Source organism: Lissotriton vulgaris, chromosome 5 (assembly GCF_964263255.1).
Source record: "Lissotriton vulgaris chromosome 5, aLisVul1.2, whole genome shotgun sequence".
NCBI classification, from domain to species: domain Eukaryota; kingdom Metazoa; phylum Chordata; class Amphibia; order Caudata; family Salamandridae; genus Lissotriton; species Lissotriton vulgaris.
Genome location: NC_141693.1, coordinates 362,372,770 through 362,394,499, shown reverse-complemented (window position 1 = coordinate 362,394,499; position 21,730 = coordinate 362,372,770). Strand labels below are relative to the sequence as shown.

The 21,730-nt window shown below is 50.8% G+C and overlaps 1 protein-coding gene across 1 annotated transcript in view; it reads right to left on the bottom strand.

Moving 5' to 3' along the window:
• Positions 1-21,730, bottom strand: part of FAM131C (family with sequence similarity 131 member C) — a 340,988-nt gene that overhangs the window by 144,262 nt on the left and 174,996 nt on the right. The window contains exons 3-4 of the mRNA XM_086921681.1: positions 8,234-8,269; positions 4,403-4,496 (exon numbers count right to left, since the gene is read on the bottom strand). Coding sequence (XP_086777807.1) covers positions 4,403-4,496; positions 8,234-8,269 — 130 coding nt within the window. The remainder of the gene's footprint in view (positions 1-4,402; positions 4,497-8,233; positions 8,270-21,730) is intronic.

The window sequence follows — 21,730 nt, the reverse complement described above, 5'->3', positions numbered from 1 at the left end:
CTCCCCCGGGGCCCAGGCCGCGGAACGGGGGTGGACAATCTCGTCCGGGTCCAGCATACCCGACTCATCTCGGGGCATTTCCTTTCCCGAAGGCGCCGGGAGCCAAGATCGGGTCGACTCCCCGTCGTCATCCGAGTCCGGAGAATCGTAGATCGGGGAAGCGGGCGCTGTTGACAGACCGCCCGAAGTGCCAGGGTCCACCAAGGGCGCCGGAGGCACCGCCGTCGCTTTGGCCAGGAAGGCGTCACGAAGACGCTCGAAGGCGTCCTTATCCACGCCCTGGGACTCCGATGAAGGCCCCTCACTCCGGGGTCTCTTCGGAGCGGGCGGCAACCCGCCGGACGTCCCCGGGAGCACGGGGGGCGGCGGCACCTGCGCCGCCGCCAGCTTGGCACACTCCTCCACGATGCGGGCCGAAAGGCGGTCCTCCATGGGCCCTACCACCTCCGTCACACAACGATAGATGGAGCTGTCCACCGCCTGATAAAACTCATCATCCTGCAGATAGGGGCAGGCCTCCTCCTCATACTCCCCTTCCATGTCGGAACCAAGGGCAAATGCGGGGCACCCAAGAGGGCGGCAACCGAGAAAGTTCTCGAATGTGGGCAGGCCCAGCGGCTGCGATCACGTTTTGGGCCAGCTGACGTGGCAGGTGGGCTGCACCAACCCCCAAGCGCGCAGACCCTCCTCGCCGGGACCGGGTCTACGTACCCCTCAAGCGCGCTAGGCCACACACTGTTCAAAGAGGTGCACAGATCTCGCCCGAAGGCGATCCACGCGGTCAAAACCGCTATACAGGCCCCAGAGGGCGTCAAAATTGTGAAAGTACAGACCCGGATCACCAGGTGTCAGAGGGGTACGCGAGGGTCGGCCCCTGCGCAAGCAGACCCCACGGCGCGGCTCCTCGCACTGCGGAGGCGCGCCGGAGGGTCGGCGAGACGACAGGCCGCCCCCTTGCGGTCTATGTACACACCGCACACGAGTGGGAATAAAGTCGCGTAGGAACGAAGAACGTTCCCGCAACCAGGGACTCTGAAAGGGAATAAACCACACAAGGAGTCCCCAAAGACCGCAAGACAATCAAGTACAATAAAGAAGACAAAATAGAAAACACTTATCTGGCTGCGGGAGCAGCGAAGAAAGAGGAGGAAGATGATGGGAAGTCCGGTTATATAGGGACGATGAACAGTGACAAAGGACTGTGGACTATGATTATAACAAAGAGACTCTTGGGAGTTGTTGTTGATTTTTGTTGAACATTACGTTAATGCTTTATGTTTAAAGCATTTTTTGTTCTTATTATATCTTTTCCTAAGCTGCTGTGGTTTCTTTATGTTAATAAAGCGAAGGAAGATATAGCATAATCTGAAGCCTCCGGTCCTGACATAGAATCTAATAACAAAGCCCTTTCCCATTGGCTGGGCACAATCTGCAAATAATAATGATATCTGCTGTTGTTTGTACTATTGTATATTTTTTCACCGGCGGTTTTAGGAAGGCACCCTTTTTTTCCAAGAAAGATCACTTGACCCAAATCGTGTTCCTCTTTTTCGCAGAGGAAGGATTCTTGAAAAATGAAGACTTCCCAACCTCTCTGATGGCTGTTTAACATATAGCAGTCAGGGGATTTTTAGGCGACTGACAATCACTATTAATAGTTTGATTAAGGGTAGCAGAGGTGTTCGCCCAAATTGACAGACAAAGCACAACGAGACCTAGCATGGTATAATTCTCAAGGTATAAGAGTCCTAGGGCCAGACGTATCAAGTAACCGTTTTGTGATTCCCTATTTGCGAATCTTTGTGATTCGCAATTAAGGAAACGCAAAACAGCATGTATGAAAGTGTGTTGAACACTTTCTGCGATTCCCAGGGGGTCGCAAATGACCTACCTCATGAATATTAATGAGGTAGGCTGCAATTTGCACCCCCCTAGGAATCGCTAAAATCACGGGGATGGTGGTCTGCTGGGGTCAGCAGACCACCATGTGCGTAATTGCTTTTTAATAAAGCAAACATTTTATTTAAATACAGCCCATTTTCCTTAAAGAAAAACGGGTTGCATTTAAAAAAGAAAAATTAAAAGTTCCTTTCCTATTTAAAGACCACTGCCTGCTCTGAAAATACATTTTCGCTGCCATTCTCAAAGGGGAAGGGGTCCCCATTTGCAAATGGGTTACCATCTACTTGAAGTAGGTGGTAAAATTCGAATGGTTTGCGACTGCATTTATGGTCACAAAACATTCATACGGTTAGGATTCGGTATTTGGAAGGGACGCCCCAAACACGCCTCTTCCAATAGCGAATTACAAACCCATTTTGCAATTCGGTAGCAGGTTACCGAATCACAAAATAGGGTTTGATACATTTCAAAAGCATTTTACATTCGCAAACGGGCCGCCCAAAACATGCATGCAGACTTTCCCCCTTCTCCATGCAGGCTGCATCACAGCCTGCATGGAGAACATACCCACCCCAACAGCTCCTGGATGTGCGCCATGTCACGATACTCAGACCAATCACAACGCTGCATTGCAGAGTTGTGATGGGCTTAGGGGTGGGAGCCTGGCTGGCTGCTTCTTGTTCTGACCTGGAGTTGGACACAGACGAGCATTAGAAAAGAAGCATGACTCAGCGGTGGTAGGAAGGTAAGTGTTATTATTTCTTTCAATGCAGCCCATTCTCCCATCACCACCCCCCCCCCCCCCGTGCGCCTGCCACCCTACCCGCGAGCCATGAGAGTAGATTGAGTTGTCTGGTTAGACCTACTCGAATTCATTTTTTGCCCAAAAAAGTTGCTAGGTATTGTGTGTAGCACATTTTAACCTCCGCTATGTCCCTAGGATTTTGACAGGACTTCGTGCTGACGTCTGTTGGCAGAAGAACAGGCTGCATTGAACCATCGCAATGATGGTAATTTCTTGTGCCACGAAGAGGTTAACATTTGATTTTACCGAAGTAGTTAGGGATTTGCAAGGATCAAGCAAGTTCCACCCCAGCCTCATCCCATTATATTTAGGATGGGGTACTGCTCCGGCTCAGGAGGAATACCGACATTACAGCAGGGAGGTAAGAGAGAAACTAATAGAGGATTATAATCCCCATACTTTAAATCCAGAAGGTCACTCTTCAAATGATGCTTCAGGAAACTGCGAGACAAAAATATATAATCTATAGTAGTTGCACATCCCCGGCCACAAAAGGCTGGAATCACTTCTTCACTGCCAAAGTTATTCTCTGTAGCATTGATTCAATCACAAGCCATGATATAGCTGGCTAATTCAATCTCTCTATGGTCCTGGCGAACTAGCATCCTAGAAGGAGTTTTTCAGGCCTAAACTGTAAGCGCATTCATTAAATTTGCTGTTAAACTCTCCAGAACAAACCAGATTGAGATCTTGGTGCAGGGGTTTAGTGATCTTTGGCAAACAGTCAATTGCATTAAAGAGTTTGAAAGCTGTAATTGTTATAAATTACAACATCATTATTGTAAAAATGATCTAAATAAAAATAGAAATCACTCGTGGTTTTTACTAAAAGTACCAGTATATACCCTCCCCACCACCACCACACCCACACACACATTTTTGGTCTATGTAGGCTCAATCTGCTCAATCTTGACATAAGGGAAAGCTGGAACCAGGAAGAGAGACCTCCTTTTGCCCGACCCTGCTTTGTTTTTCCCACAAGCAGACTCTGAGGATAACATCATGAAGCCGAATATCAGCTTGATTGTTGTGGTTAGGCCAAGAATCAAGAATTCATATGTTCATCCTTATGATTCTTAGCGCTAGAAAGCTCCTTGAGGTAAGGGATTGCTGCTGAAACATGCAGTGATCTGCATAACTTGAGTTCCTGTCCTAACAAAGCAGACTTAATCTTCCCTCTTCCAAAGGTCCATGAATTGAGTAGCAATAACTTGGGTATTATTAGCATCTCTTATTTACAGCACTTAGAAACAGCAGAAGTGCTGTACGAAGCACTGTGTAAAATATAGTAACAAAGCAGCCGCCACTCAGTTGGAAGCCTAAGGTAGAGCTTGGTTTTACTCAGACACATCACATAGCTTTTTGCTTGGGATTGAAAACAGTGAATCGGATAAAACAAATGCTGAAGTGATCACCATGTAATGGCGGGCTCTCTTTTTCTGATTGACTCACAGTTTCATACTTGCTTACACAAACAGCGGTGCAACCACGAGAAATTGAAAGGACATGTGTACCATCAAGTGAACTGTAACATGTAACTGAGATTTCACGATGCATAATGGGAGATTTAGTGCTCATATTTAACCAGAGGGACTGCAGTGCTTAGAGGTGGAAGATACAAAGAGACCGAAATTGGCACCAAATGTGGAAATGCGAAGCATGAAGGCAATGGAAGGATGGCTTGCCTTTACCTACCCACCAGAGAGGACGTCGCCAGCTCAGTGATGTCATAGCTGTTGGAGGTTGACTTGGTCTCTGCCAGGATGCCATTAGAATTCTTACAGCATTTCTAAGGGGAAAAATGAAATAGTAAGGGCCAGTTTGGCATCAACTAGTTTAATGTATTGCATTGAGGGCCTCATTTACGAGAAATGGACGCATCACTAGTCAGTTGTCTTGCACCTGCACCAAATGTCCATTCGACACCAGGGATGGCTTTTATTTTCAATACAGGGCTCCATGGCATAAGGATTTAACAGATGCATCAGAAATTCTGACACTTCTGTTGGTGCAAAAGTAACACATTGCTAGAGTTGGCCGTAAAACTGACGCAACACCAGCAATGCATCAGAACACATAGGCGTGTTCCATGTTAAAAGCCCTGCATCAATCCTTACGCCTCGTCTATGTGGCTTTTTTGCTTGGGAACACCTACCCTTCATACATTATACTTCCCACAGGTATAATGTGAGGGAGGGCTCTAAAAACTGACAAACTGGACCCAATGCGTCAGTTTGTAGATAGCTCCGCTGTTGCGTCAAAGCAAAGTGATGCAGATGTGGTGCAAGCTCCTCGTAAATTAAGCCTTAAGACTGAACCCAATCATTGCCTCGATAATGGAATCTAGACAGAGGTAGGGGTCATGGCTGACATAATGGTTCAGGCCAGACCAACTGACTACTTCTACCCTACAATATAAACTTTGTTTGACTCAAACAGGTTGCCCAAATGCTTTCAGATGCATTCACCTCACCATCCATCACCATGCAAGAAGAAGAAAGCGAGCATGATGTAGTAATTGTACTGTGGAATCTTCCACCTGACTCTATCTAGATCCATGAAGAATTCCAACTTTTCGGTACTTCAATATACTATGGAAATGTGTGAACAGCACAGGCATTATGACCGGTTAAGAACAAGGATTCTGTATCTGATTTGCAAGGCCACTTGAATTTTGTGATTTTGCATGTTTACTGCATAATAAAGGATTTATCACACTTGCCACATAGTCCACCATATGCTGTATAATTTCAACAAAAAATAGTTTCTAGCCAAAATCGATCAAAAGTGATTAGAAAAGTGCAACACATGAGGCTATAGGGTGACATAACTTTGCACAGTTCACCTAGCCAACGTTGAGGTGACAATTTGTATACTAAAATGTTGAACGGAAACCAATGAGGTGAAACTTTTTCCCATACAATTTTAATGCATATTAAATTGACAAGATACAAACTACCATGCCACAGAATACGCTACATTATGGAGTATACTTTGCATTTCCTTGCCGCTTAATTTAGTGAGCCCTGCCACTTCATGGCTTCGCATAGTAACCATCACATTGTATAAAATTGCTTGCTATGCTAGACCCAAAATCTATCTAGCCATCTGTCCCCCCTCTCTTTTTAATGTCGATAGATTTCTTTTTAGCACCCTCTTTTATAGTATGATAATTCTACATGATGTTTTTATGTGTTTACATTGCACAAATTGTCAATGCACCTAAGAGCGTTTTGCTGGAATTAACTCGATGTGTTTTTATAGGCTGTGCCCGAAATAAACGATTTATATAGCGAGCCCTGCCACATAATTTGGTCCTCCATTTCCGAATGGTTCGAGTGTCTCTGCTTATATCACACAACATATTGTAGCACAGTTGATGATGGAAGATTCTTGTTCCCTACCTGTTATTATTAAAATTGCTGTCTTACGAAGATCCATATACAGCCTTTCAGTTAGTGCTGTTCAGAGCCAAGGATATTACATCTGGCTATGTTAATGTGCTGCTTCCATTTATAGGAACTGTCTGGGTTCCATTGTTTATGCTCGTTGAATACCCTGCGGCAGCCGCTCCTGTATAAGCAAGCACTGGCAGTGCCTGGATCTATGCAACACATTGGATTTGCAGCAGGTGCAGAGCTGGCATGTGCTATAAAAAGACCAGCGGGAAAAGTTACAGGCAGAAATGAAATGACCTACATGGAAACCATGGAAGATTTCCTTAGGTGACTCTGCAAGGTCTGAAATATGAGAAACCTTTGAGTAGGGGCGGTGCATTTGCATATTACCGGAATGGTGTACCCTAATCTGAGGAAAATATTGTGATCAAATTATCCTCTACGCCCCATGGAGCTATATTTTTTAAAATTATATTTAGGATGCAATATAAATGTCAAACAATATTTTTGCTTTCGGTATTCTTACACACCCAGTGAGTTTGCATTATTTTCAGGTAAGGGTGCAACTTACATCAGGGGCTGTATTACAGATGGTGCCCTGGGGTCGCAACAGGTGTTTGTGCCCACTTTTTGCACACCCCAGGGCACTTTGGTATTATAGAAGGGGATGCAGACGCTTGTGCGTCCCCGTCTATAATACCAATAGAGCTGGCGCACTTAAAGCGCCAGTGCTATCAACAGAGGGTGTTACCTCATTTGCATATGGGCGAGCCCTACGCAAATGAGGGGATTCCTTTGACTTTGCGTCGGCGCCATATTACAGACGCAGTCCCAGAGTAAAAGAAGCTCTCAGAAGGCGCTCTGACAGTGCGCCATTTAAAAGGTGGTGCACTCTCAGTGCGCCGCCTGACAGCAGCCCTCTGCAGGGGGTAAAGGGAGTCCCTTGGACCCCCCAGATATCGCCTTGCAGGCGGGTGCAGTCAGTGACTGTGAAAAGACCTTGCGGCTACTCTGGTTTTCAGATGAATGCGCAGCCACCAGGGCAGTGCGAGTTCGCGGCTGCCCTGGGGGCAGCACATACACCATAATGGGGTGCATTATCACTGTTTATGGAGTGGTGTGGCTCACTCGTTAGAGGCGGCAGAACCGGAAGCAGAGGACGGCCTGGGAACAGGGTTCAATTCCCGACGCGGCAGGGTCGTGGACCAGGGTCAGCGGACTCGATAATTCTCGCTTCAATGCCTACTCTAACCAGGGATCACACTCGGCAACTCTGGGCATTAGCTTGCCTCATCTCCACAACGGCCCCCCACATACGCCGGGGATGCCTGGTTTCACTCTGGAGATACCCAGTAGGGTCCATCTCACAGGGAAAGCCAGGACGGGTTCCCCAGCTGTCTACAGCGTGGAGATACCCCATGTGGGGTGATTCATGCGCTTTACAAGACATCATTACATTACATATGCCGGGCGCACATTTTGAAAGGTGTGCCGGGCGCAAACAGTGATAATGTGCTCTACGGCCCCTGGTGGACATTTAAGTGGCATGTGATCTTCTACAAACTATATAGGCCCTTGATTTGAGGACTAAAGTATTTCAGTTAGTTAGAACCACTAGTGAAAACGTTGATACCATCCAGTGCCTTTTTAACCCAGGTGAGGCCCGTGCAGGTAAGAGTGGTGGGGCGGAGAGCGCTAAGTAATTGTTTTTTTTAATGTTTTTATTTGTTGTTTCTCTTGTCTGTGGACTCCCATCGCCATGCCCCTGCACCACTGCTCTTACCTGCATGGGCCGCGCCTGTGTTTACTAAAAGTGCAGTTTTACCTTCCCATTTCAAGTTTCACAGGTCAATGGGGAATAACATGTTTATAGTGCATGTTTTCCGTCATTCCCTGCTGCAAAATTTGTATTAAGGACATTTTTCTAAAGGCATTTGTGTGGCTAACTACTACTATTGTGCATTAATTTTGCCTATCTCAGAAGTGGAAGTTGATCACAAACACAGTTTGAGCTAATATGGCTCCCCCCAGTTACAAGTGTAATGCACCACTCATCTGAGGTGGAAATGGCAGATAATAAGTCTGAAGGTGGGGTTCTTTGATGAGAATGAATGAAAAAGGCACTGACCTGCAAGGGGTCCCAGCAGAAGTCCGACTGGCCATCCTAAAAGAAAACAGAAGACAAGGTGAAGGAAATAAATATACGTTTCACTTTGATATGCCAGTATTATTTTACATGTGTGGTTTTATGTCAGAATAGCATAGTCAGAAATACCATCTGACGTAAATATTATAGGTGTAGATCTCTGTCCCCATCTGGATTTAATATTCTGACTTTTTGAAATTCACAAACATTCCCAGGAGTGCGCCTGGAAAACTGAACACACTCAGGTTTTCCGGCTCACCTCTAGAAGGCAATGAGACATTCTCATATGGATCAGATTCCTGCTGTGTGGAGTTCTCCACTGTAGAGAACTCCAAATAGGGGGGTACTATGGGCTTCTCTACAAATTACTAGCTTTTTTCTCTGTTGGAAAAATATTTTTCCCAGTGGAGAAAGCCCTTCCCCTGCACCCTCATCAAACCGGGGATGATCCATTCTCCTTCCCTCCATTGAAGGAGGCCCCAGGCCAGTGCTTTAAATGGGCAGGTACTCACCGGTACTGAGTACCGGCACTTCTTATATTTAATCCCTTCAAGTACCGGCACTTCTCCCCCCACTAAGGAGAGTACTGGTACTATAGTCTGATGCATTGCTCATTGCTAATTCTGCGGAGGCAGGGTGGCGCCTGCCTCTGATATTCTGACAGCCAAAGTGCCCCTGTAGCCCTGTGCTGAGCCGCTGCGGAACAGAAACGGTTCTCAGTTGCATTATGTCTTTGACTTGTAGGTGTCGATAATTTCACCTTCACGCTGAGCTTGACAGAGCAGTGTCCATACCATTCAGACACTGCCTGTCAATCACATTTACACTTTGGTGTGTATTGTGCGCACTCTGGAATCCAGGTGACCCACTGAGAGCGGCAATTAAGGAAGCCACGGGAGGTAAGGAGGTAAACGTGTCCTTTATCCTGTTAGCCTTTTGTGCGAGTGTGTGATGGATTGTTAGTGCTTAACGGCTTCAGTGTGCCTTTAGGTGTAAGGGAAAGAGGGAGATATAGAATCTGGGTTTTAAAGAATGTGCGCGGACTGCTTTGTACATGCATGTGTGCTCGGGCCTGTGTGAGTGTGTGCTCAGGCCTGTGTGAGTGTGTGCTCAGGCCTGTGTGAGTGTGTGCTCGGGCCTGTGTGAGTGTATCTGCACACAAGAAATTGAGTACTAAGCACAATGCAAAGAAATAATAATATTCAGAGCCACTGTAATTATGCATCAGGGTTGATTCATTTATGCAGCAAGAAAAGGCAACTTATGCTACGTCATGCAGAATAGTTCCTAATTGTATTTCGTCATTATTTTGTAATTTGTATACTTGTTAACACTGTCTGGCCATAGGTTACACTTCAGTTTAAACATTGCAATAAGCAACAGGAAGGTGAGAAGTCAACTTTTGGAAAGGGTCTTCCACTGCGCAGAAGCACGTGTTGGTACGATTTTACTAACTTTTGAACTGTTAGTAGTAGATGATGTGGCAAATTCGGTAGATCCATAATTTATGTGAAAAGGAATCACATAATTCCACTTTCCTGACAATAACAGTGTAGCACCAAGAAGCTGCACTATGATTAACAAGTATTGGCAAAGCCATTAGCTGTGGGCTTGGTAACGCTGGTGCAATTGTTAAGTCAAAAAAGATTGTTGCACTAATATGCCACAAAACAAACATGCCTCCTATATGTGGTGAGCTAAAGCATCCAAAAACATATTTAAATAAAAAATTATTTACCATTGCATATAATTTAACAGTATCAGTGTGCCCTATCAGGCATGTGACTTGTTTTTTGATGGGGGCAGGGAGTTTTATACAACGCAAACTAGGCTTCAAGGTATTAGAGCACTTTACATGAGCACCAGTTGCGTTACAGATGGACACATTAATTCTTCTGCAAGGCACAGGGAGGTTCATTGATTTGCCCATTGTCGAGACTTGAACCCGGTTCTCCAGCTTCAAGGTCAACTGCTGTCGTTTTTCGGCAACATCCTCTACTCAACTGGTTTAGAAACCCTTTTTAGTTTTAATACACATCACATGGAAGTATGATTCTTATTGGTGCAAGGAAAAGCTACATTGGGCCTTAATTACTGTGACCTGGAGACCTATTTTTAACAAACACAATGACAAAAAATGGATAAAAACGGGAAAGAAAAAAAGAATTGCCAAACTAAAGTACTGGCCCACCAGCCTGGCAGTGAGGCGCACTTTTTATGGCAAATTTGCCCATGTGATTAGGAAAAATGTCATCACTCACAGTGCAAGGTTGTTAGTTGCCTTCATGGGCTGCCGCTTTACCCCATGCTATTTGCTGTGGTGAGTGGATGCAGAATGTGAATGATAGCTGAACAGACCCAGGGATGAAGACGACTGAGTAAAATTCCGCTCTATATGTGTATTTTTCATTTATGGAAATTAATTTCATAAGGCTGATGAGACAGCTAAAGCTGTCTCTGACCAAACCTTAAAATGAAAAGGGGGTTAGTTGGGCTTCATTTTCCTGCAGGATCTGAAAGAGGACAGATCTGTGATGTTCTTTTGCTGCATTTATTGTTTTCTATTGTCCCGAGTTAAGATGAGAGAGGACATGGGGCGTATGCGTGTGCATGTGTGTGTGGGATGGTGGGTAGGGGACAGCAATTAATAGAATATGCCATGGCTGCATAAAATGCATTAAAGGGATTCAGTAGGTTGTAAGAGAAGGATCCTCTGCTCTATATTATCATTGTACCAATCTTTAAGATGGGGAATGGATGAATTGGGTATAATTCCAAGACATAACCAGCAAGCAGAGAGACTTGTAGAATACGTCCGTTGAACTTGGTGAGATCTTTTAGGCTGTCCTTTCACTGTAGGCAACGCACCCTTTTTAAATCACCGTTCTGAAAAGGAAATGTGGGTTGTGAGCTGAGATTCCTTCTGATCCAAAAAACACCACAAGCCAGTCAGTCTTGATTATCTGAGGCCTCAAACACATTTCCATGTGTTACGTAGGATAGGTAGAACTATGACCCTAGAACTTCCTAGATGTTCGTTGCCTTCAAGCAGAGGGTGGAAGATGCTAAGTATTCTAAAGTGTGGTGGCTGTAATGCATGAATAGTAATACTGTTCAAAGAATGTAATGTCATCTTTAGGGATAACTGAGCTAAAATAATGAGATGTGCATAGTGTTTCAAAGAATCTGCCCTAGAATATTTATCTACTCAACTTCTCACACCAACTAACAACGATATAAGAAAAACAGGTGTGAGGGCGCCTGGGCTGGTGGATTCATGACTCATAAAGAGGGATGGTTGAGATGTTTGACATCCCCCTTCCAGACGCTAAAAATGTTTGACGATGCCAGGACTGTACAAATACGGTTTGGTGTTACCTAGTTAAAAAGAATAAAATGGTAAAGCAGGAGTGTGCATATTGATGCTGCTGTGCCAGGGTTTCCCCCTGCAATCTCCATTCATGTTTTAAAGATAGGTGGAAGGACCATGGCCACTTACATTACAGACTCACAATGTATACATGTCAACATATTGGGAAAACCTAATAGTTATTAGAGAGATACATTTCAATTTTATTTTCTGTTAGCTTTATTGAGAATGAAAGAAAAAGGATAAGAAAGTTAAATTATAATTTAAAGCTAAAAATCTCCCCTGTTTCACAGGTTTTTGCATGCATGCCATTATGAACTAAGTGCTGTCCTTTGTGAGCTCATCCCGATCTTTTTGTGGCCTGTGTTCTCTGTGAAAAACAAGGTCCAGAGCGAAGATCTAAAAGTTCAGAGGCAAGGTATGATAGGGCTGAACCAGGACACCACATCACTGGCACAAGATAGTACAGTGGTGGCCCAAAATCACTCAGTGGGGGCCTAAGTCACAGCAATGCTCATGATCAGACAAGGAAGTTTTAAAAATCACAGTGTTGAGTATTGTGAAAACATTTCTGGCCAAACACCGCACAGAATATGTGAAGAACACTTTAAGTGCAATGGGCTGCATACTTATTTTAGTGGGTCATAACAGCAAAATGGCTATTAATTACTAAGCATGTATTATGTCACATGTGCAGAAGGAATCTGTACATATGGGGAATTTAAGATTACCAACAAGGGGGAGGAGCTTAGCGTGCATCCAAGATGGTCGCGTGCGCAAAGGGCACCCGAGACCCTCGCCGCCTCCCGCATATATCCTGTCACTAATCCTGATATAGACGACGGGTTCTTATGGATATGACCCTGCTGACATAGAAGCTCTTTTCAGGAATCGATTTGGCTACCGGGAACCGGACTTACTCCACTCCGAAAGTTGGCGGCCTACACCGAGGAGCAGCCCGGGACTCGAGTCCCCGAGATACCCAGGCGGCAATTGAATAACAACGGCCAGTGGAAGTAGACTGGTGCCCCTGAAGTACTTTCGGTTTCGTTTTTGGTCCCTGCCTATTGAAACCAGCCGCCATCTGACTCTGTTGGCCCATGGTTTAACTTTGGGAGAGCGCTTGCCCGCTACGCCTCATCTCTAGACTTTACAAGCCTGATTTGTGGGAAGCCATTCACACCAGGTCCCAAAGGCCCTTCTGGGGCGCGTCGCTCAATATGGTGAGCAAGCCAGAAAGCGAGAAGCGGACGACCAAAGTCACGCACCGAGGGGGTGCCATTCAATCCAATATTATGGATCGCTACATCCGTCCTAAAGGATCCCCCAGTGGTGTTGGTAAAGCCTTGGACGAGACCGGAGATGGCTCCTCAGCGACGGAAGAGTTGACCTTACGAGACGTCATGGGCGCCATTGCAAGCATGAAGACATCCATAGGCCAGCAGTACGAGACATTGGCTTTAAAGCTTGACACGGTGGCTATCGATGTCAACTTGATCAGGACTGATCTGGCGAAGACCAATGAACGGGTCTAGTCTTTGGATATCACGACCGACATATCCGATCTCCAAACAGAGGTCCGTAATCTGCGGTCCTCTAATGATTTGTTTGCCCGCCGGCTAGAGGACTTCGAAAGTCGAGCTAGGCGATACAATGTGCGTATCATCGGGGTTCCAGAGAAGTCCACAGAATTAACGACGGATCTCCTTGTGGAGGACCTGATATTGAACCATCTGGCCCCTAAGGGCCTCAGTAACTTTTTTGCGGTTGAACGTGCCCACAGAGTCCTGGGTGGGAAACATAAACCGGGCGCCCCCCACGGCCCATAATAGCCAGAATTTTTAACTTCAGGGACAGAGACGCTATCTTCCAGGCATCGCGGGCCAATGGCCCCACGAAATTCAAGAATGTGACTATTGGTTTCTACCCGGACTTTACACAGTCTGTACAAAAGCAGAGGATGGGATTCATGGGGGTGAAACGGAGACTGAGAGACATGGGCTTGAAATATGCTATGCTCTTCCCAGCTTGACTACGCATCGAATACAACGAACGGGCACTCTTTTTTGATCGGCCCGAGGTTGTTAGTGACTGGCTTGATACTCTACCAACGCATCGAGACCGCCCGGAGCAATCGGGGGGCGCTGATGGTGGCCCATTGGAACAGGAGGAGTGAGTGACGACCGGCACGTGCAGTATACGGACTTAGCAGCAGTGGTTTGATTACTTTCTGTGTTTGTACATATTTTCGTTAATACCCTGAGGCGGTAGGGGAGCCGGGACACGGGACACGTGGAACACATAGACACTCTTTCGTTATACAATCATTTCAAACCAGAACGTGGAGTAAATGAGGACTCGTGCATATTTGAAATATTTATTTACTAATGCCGGGTTCTCAAACGCAGTATCTTAGATAATACAAGCACATATATTATAAGAAGCAAAGCTATCAGCATAGTTACTAGTCCATAAAATGCAAAAGGTGACAACATGCTAAAATGTTGAAATGAATAGGAGTTAACAACACCTAATTCTCACCCTCCCTAACTAGCATATTATATTATATCTAAGAAGGTCTCTTTGGGCTTTAGCAGGGCGACCCCATACCTCAATCTCTCAGTGGCAGAGGATCACATCATCTTCCACCAGCTCTCTGCATGCGAAGCTCCATCAAGTGTGCTTATCTGTTCTTTGCAAAGCATTATAAAACGCGCCTAACGCCAGATTTGCCAGCAGCTGCATTTATGTTATGTCTAGGAAAGTGCGAAGATCAGACCTTACAATAACACCGTGTTTACTTATCCTTCAAGGTTTCAGCACTCACTGTACAGACACCGTATACTAAGCAATGTTATCAGAGCAATAACATATTATTCTCCTATAAATCACAACGCTCTTCTAGGCTGAAAGCTAAAGCAACAATTATGTGTTGTGTGCAGAGCAGCAAAAGGTAAAATGGCGTTTAAACATTTAATATGGAGAGGCGTGGCCAAGATGGCGGAGTGAGCGGACGTGCTCTGTCGAGCTCCCGCCGCCGGCCGCTATTTTTTAGCATTCTAACAGCAATTGTCCCGACCCGAGCACTTCCCTGGCGGGCCTGAGGCCGGCGTTGCCGCGGGGGTGTGCAGGACAGTAGCGCTGCCGGTTCCCGGCGTGGAGCCCCGGCTGACCCGGCCCGGAGTCTTGGCGGCCCTGACGGCCTAAGGAGAGCGGTGCAGGGAATCGAGGCCGCAGTGGGCGGAGCCCGAACGCCGACTCGAGTGCTCCTGTACTCGGCGGTTGCAGCGACAGCAAGCCCGGCCCGCGCTGCTGAGCGCGAGGCCCCCGTGGTCCCTGGTCGGGGGCTTCTGCGGGCTTGCTGCACCACCTTGCCGCCCGACGGAGCGCCCTAACGGCTGAGGACAATAGCGGTGCCGACCTGGGGGGCAGGCGGAGAAGCCCAGAAAGCGGAGGTGAGGAGCGGGTGTAAACGGGCGCCCCCCCCCAGCCCAGCGGACCTACCCTTCAGCGTGGGATCGTCGGGGGCGGAGGACTCCAACCGGGCCCCCCACGAGCAGGACCACCGGCAGCGTGGCGAGGCTGACGACAGAAGCGGCAGAGATCGCAACTCGCCTGGACTGGGCCTGGCCGCGTGGCCCTCCTCTGCCACCGGTCCCCGCTGGCAGCACTGCCCCCATCTGCTACCAGGACTTTGAGATAGAGAACCCGGTGGGGGATGTAGCGGCCTATCGGCCAGAGGGACAACTAGGTGATCCGCGGGGGCCCTCGCACGTGGTGTGAGCCTAGGGAGACCTTCTGCTCTGTCCGCATCAGCGGCGCTGCCTCCGGTGCCACCAACGCCGACAGCCACATACCCAGCGAACTCGGCCCGCACCGGCCCCTTGCGGCGTCTGGACGTGGCCTCTGCAGGCCTGCCGCACTCTCTCACCCCCTGGACAGTGCAACCCTGGGAGCCACGGGCGCCATCTTGGGCAGCAGCCCGCCCTACCTGGGCCTGGCCTTGCGCCCCCTCCCTCACCGCTGGCCCCGGCGACCCTGCCCCCATCACGCGGCCCCCGCCGAGCGCTGCTGCGGCTTCGGGGGGCAGTGACGACACATCAGTCAACGGGGAGGCGGCCAGCTTGGAGAAATACAGAGACGCGGCCCCGTAGTCCCGGCCCTGTGGGACCTCTCGCCCCGACGGCCTCGCTGGTGGTCGCCTGGGTCCCCTAGGGGCGATTTACCGCATTGGGCCTGGAACCCGCCCGAGCGCGGCACCCACGCGTCACACAGGAAGCACTGGTCGGCCCGAGCCCGGAGGGACGGCACACCCGCGAGACCTGGGGGCCTACCCGCGGCTGGCAGAGGAGGCGGTCGACGGACGCAGCTGGGGGCCCTGGGGGGGGGGGCATGTCAGGCGGGAGACCCAAGAAGGACCGCACCATAAAGGATCTTTTCACCCCCACTGCCATGGGGAAGCGGAATGGCCCCGCGGTGTCCAGCCCCCGGGGAGACACAGAGGAGAAAACGGTGGCCACATCGCCCTTCGGAGGGTCGGACCCCGAGGGCCCGGTCACACGGTCTTTTCTGGAGTCCCTGTTCACCGGCCTGAGGGAAGACATCCACGCCTTAAAGAAGGAGCTCCAGGACGAGATCAAGGAGGTCCGCCGTGACACCGATGCCATAGGGGAGAGAGTGGCAGACCTGGAAACGAAAAGCGACGCACGAGACACCGAAATAGAGGCCCTACGGCAGGAACTAGCCCGCATACATGACCAACAGGTGGATCTCCAGACGCACGCCGAGGACCTGGAGAACCGCTCCCGGCGGCATAACATCAGGATCAGAGGAGTGAAACTGTCCCCGGACACGGAGGACCTTTTTCAGTTTACGCAGGGTCTCTTCAACCACGTTCTGGGCCGGCCGGCGGACGCCCCCTTGGGACTGGACAGGGCCCACCGGACGGGTCAGCCTAGAGCCGACGCAGCCCACCCAGCAGACATCCTGGTGTGTGTGCAGGACTTCAGGACAAAGGAGGAGATCCTGAGCAAGGCGCGCCAGTTGGCGCGGATCACCTTTGGTGACCACTCCCCGACGTTGTATCAGGACCTAGCCGCGATTACCCTGGAGAAGCGGCGCACCTTTCGACCAGTGACGGCGGAACTGAGAAAACGCAACATCTCCTACAGCTGGGGTCACCCCTTCCGTCTGGTGTTTCGGCTTGGCAATGTACTTCATCAGCCGCGGTCCCTCAGGGACGCCTGCCGCTTACTGGGCCTAGACGAACCGGTGGTCGATGACGGATCACCGGGAGAGGGGGCCTCCAATGAGGCTGCCCCAGGACGCTGGCAACAACAATGGCGCAGACGCAAGCCGAGACGCCCCGCAGCTACTGAGATAGAGGAGGGACAACGGGCTGCGGTGGAGACCGTGGCGCAGGGCCTGGTGCAGGCAAACAATGGCTGACCGCTGGGGGAACGACACACTGGTTCCACAGGGCATGGTTGGGCCGGGCTAATCTAGTCCGGCGGCGGGGGCGAGAGCGGAGTACTTTTTGGCCTTCCCTGATGGAGACTCTGACTCTTCGCCTACAGTGGAGTGCTAGGGGTGGGCCGACCCGCTCGCAATGTCGCCACTGCTCCCATTCTACGGACTTACTTTACCACGGGTCCAGTGGCCTCTTGACTGGACCTGGGACAATGTTGGACCAAATTTCTTTAACAGTTGGGGAGGAGGGTTGGGGGGTGAGGCAGGAAGGGGGTATTGGGCGGGGGGGTGGCACCAAGGGAGAGGGGGATCCGGGAGGGGGGAGTTGCTCCAGTTGGGGTGGGGATGGGGGGGCAGTTGGGGATGGGGGGGAGTTGGGGGAAGAGGGGGAGGGTCGGGGGCTCTCCTTGTCCAGGGGATTCTACCACCACGGACGGAGTCGGTAGGACTCCCAGCGCAGTGTCTTCCACGGTCTATTGGCCTGCGACCACCGCCTCCGGGTGGGGATTGGCATCTTCCCTATTACCTCAGACATGACACGACACCTAACAGTGCTCTCGCTTAATGTGCGGGGTCTCAACAGTCCGAACAAGCGCAAGGCGATACTATCCTTTCTCGAGCGTTCCAGGGCGGATATCTGCCTCCTCCAAGAAACACACCTTGTCCGCAGCGACAAACACAGACTCAAATCGCGCGCCTTTCCCTGGCAGTTCTTCTCCTCATCCCTGAAGAAAGCAGCCGGGGTAGCAATTCTAGTAGCTAAATCATTCGAGGGGAGGGTCCTCCAGAAAGAAGCTGAAGTTAAAGGGCAGCTTCTACTTTATAGCTTCCAGATTGCAGGCCATACTTTGCTTGTGGGTTCAGTCTATGGCCCGAATGAGGGGCAGGAAAGATTCTTACATGCGGCGCTAGAGACCGCAACATCCACCACACACACTCACTTATTACTGGGTGGAGACCTCAACATTGCATTTCATAACACGGCAGACCGCTCAGGCCAGAGATCCGGGCAGGTGGGGGCACTCACGGCTGCAGGACACGCACACATAGCAGACTTGGGCCTCATAGATTTATGGCGTCATACCCACCCCCAGACAACAGCCTACACGTATTACTCGGCGGCGCACAAGACGTATGCGAGGCTGGATTATTTTCTGTGCTCCTCTCATCTGGCGCTACAGGTCAAGGAGGTGGAGATAATGCCAGCCGCGCTATCGGATCACTCCCCAGTGGTAGCGACACTTCGTGTAGGAGCCATGCCAGCTCCACAACGACACTGGAGGCTGCGAGATGGCCTCTTGCAGCTGCCCGACACCCAAACGCGACTCACAGCCGCGATTGACCACTTTTTGGAACACAACGCCAATGACGACACCACGAAGGCCACTCAGTGGGCAGCCCTCAAAGCGGTCCTACGCGGGGAACTTATCTCCATAGCCACCGCCAACAACAGAGAAAGGGCTCTAAAGCGCGCCGAGCTTACCCAACGGGTGGCGGAACTGGAACAAATGCACCAACGCACAGGGGCGGCACGGGCATGGCGCCAATTATGCGCCGAGCGGAAAATGTTGGCAGCTTTGGATCAGGACGTGGCGGAATACGCCGCTATGCGCCTCAAGCACGTCTATTACACCGGAGGCGACCGCTGCGGGAAGCTTCTGGCGAGCAGACTACGGGCGCAAACCCAACGACAGCAGGTGCGCTCTCTCCTGTCGGCTAGTGGCGGCCAGATTACGGAGGACGCGGCGATAGCAGCAGCCTTCGGCAACTTCTATGCGGCACTATACGACGCGGACCACCTGGACCCAACTGCCGGACCCACCTACTTGCAGGGTGCGGAGCTCCCCGCCCTCACCCAAGCCCAAGCGGACTTTCTGGAGCGGCCCATAGGCCTGGAGGAAGTCATCTCTGCTATTGCCCGCCTCAAAGTGGGGAAATCCCCGGGACCCGACGGCTATACTGCGGCCTTCTATAAGACCTTTTGCCAGCAGCTTGCCCCCCTCTTGCGCGACCTGTTTAACACCTTTGACACGCCTGGTGCCATCCACCCGGACCTGCTGGAGGCGTCTATCTCTGTAATTCCCAAACCGGGCCGTGACCCGGCGGCATGCGGCTCATACAGGCCCATCTCGCTGCTGAATGTAGACTTGAAGCTCTACACTGGCATACTGGCAGGCCGCATTGCACCATACATGCAGCAACTGATAGACCCTGACCAGGCGGGCTTTATCCCCCAACGGCAGACCAGCGACAAAACCAGGCGAGTGTTGCACCTCATTGAGGCCGGGTCGCGCACTAAACCGGGCTGCATGCTCCTCACCATCGATGCGGAGAAAGCATTCGACAGAGTGCATTGGCCCTACCTCGACCAGGTTCTCCGCCACTTCGGATTTGGGGAGAAACTCCGCCATCGCATCTTCAACTGCTACCGCCGGCCCAACGCCACTGTAAGGGTGAACGGTCATACCTCCCCGAGATTCGATATTGGCAGAGGCACGCGCCAGGGCTGCCCTCTATCGCCGCTCCTATTCGCACTGTACATGGAACCGATGGCTCAGAGGGTGCGGCAGCATGCGCTCATATCCGGCATCAAATTTGGTGCCGACACGCACAAAATCAGCCTATACGCTGATGACGTTTTGCTGTCCCTCACTGACCCGATGCAATCCCTACGTGCTCTCTTTGTGGAGCTTCACACCTTTGCCCTGGCCTCGGGATTTAAAATCAATGAAGCGAAATCCGAAGCCCTGAACATCTCCCTGAGCCCGGACGTGGTGGCCGAGATTAAGTCCGAATTCAAAATACAATGGTCGGATGCAGCCGTCCCGTACCTGGGCGTCCGCCTGGCTCCCACTGTCCGGGGTACTGCGCGAGTCAACTATGAGGCGCTCACAATCAAACTCCGGGAGCAGCTCCGGCGATGGAAGCCGCTTACATTGTCGTGGCTAGGCAGAATTGCCGCAGTCAAAATGACACTGCTACCGCAGATCTTGTATCTGTTCCAGACGCTCCCCTTAAATCTCCCGGCTGGCTGGCTTCAGCAGACCCAATCGGAGCTGTCGCGATTCATTTGGAACGGCCGGCGACCGAGGTTTAAGCATACTCTCGCCACTCTGCCCCCAGCGAACGGGGGGGTCGGTGTGCCCGACCTCACCCTGTACTTCCAGGCGGCGCAACTGCGCACCTTCGTGGAATGGTTTCAACTGGAGTCCGGCAAGCACTGGCTCTTCCAGGACCAGGCGGTGGCCGGCCGTACCCTTCAAGGCGTGCCTTTCCTGCCACGCCAATACCGGCCCCCTAACCTGTACGCCTCTGAAATCACAAGCACCGCCCTGAGAGTGTGGGATAGAGTGGCCGTGGCCAGGGGACTGACCACCTTTCCCTCGCCTATGACCCCCATTTTCGAGAATCCGGACTTCACGCCAGGCTTAGACGTTGGAGCGTTTACGACATGGCGGACGACGCCCTGTAGGGCGGCGGGACACATGTTCGACCTCAAGGGGATCCTCCCGTTCCAGCAGGTCAAGGCGGACTACGGTGTGGCCGAATCGGAACGCCTACAGTACCTGCAGGTGCGGCATTGGGTGCTCCACCCCTCGATCCAGCCCGGGGCTCAACGGCACCTCACGCCCTACGAAAGGTGGTTGCTGACACGCACCTCGGATAAAAAATTGATTTCGGACCTCTATCAACAACTGCTTCTCACTCAGGCACACACATACAACGCGGGTCAGGCCAGGTGGGAAAGGGATCTGGGGCGGCAGCTCACAAGGAAAGAATGGGAGGGGGTGTACCACAGGGCCAGACACTCAGCACACCACACCGGGCTCACCGAGACACTAACTAAAGTAGCCACATACTGGTACCACACCCCTGAGAGATTACACCACTGGGATGCCCGAGTAAGCGACAGATGCTGGAGGGGGTGCGGGGAACTAGGGACACTGGAACACTTGCTATGGAGCTGCGAGGCGCTTCGCCCCTATTGGAACCCTATCCTGGACCTCATAGACGCACATCTAGATACACAACTGCCGCGCTTCCCAGCATACATTATTCTAGGCCTCCCGAACGCCCTCATGTATCCTCTGAAGTCCTGGAGGGGACGGCTGATCGCACTTGCGCTAGGGGCAGCGGTCCAAAACATTGTGGCCCACTGGAGAGCAGTCCAGGCTCCGCAACAACTGGGGTGGCTCCACCGGCTCTGGGCGATCCTGGGAATGGAGAAATTGTCACTGGCAGCGGCAGGGAGGGGAGCGGACTTTGCGGAGCTCTGGGGACCGTTCCTCGCCCTACTTACCGGGGAATTTCGTGAGGTGAGCTGCCCACGCTACCTGCATCTGCTGCGCCTTGCGGAAACACCTCTCCCAGAACCCAAGACGCGCGCCCACAAGCGTACAGGCCCGACGCGCGCAGCACCACTTGACCGTTAATGGAAGACAATAGCCGATTGATTATCCCCGGAATTGGACAAGGAGAGGGGAGGGTAAGGGTGGGAAGGGTAGGGGGGTTGTTTACAGTTCTTTGTTTCTCTCAGGTTGCACTAGTACTACATAGCTTGCACCGCTGTAGCACCTCTTATGACGCGGCCGGCCCAGTTGGGTTGTAGGCGGCTTGCTGTGTTAACGAACAATGTGCCC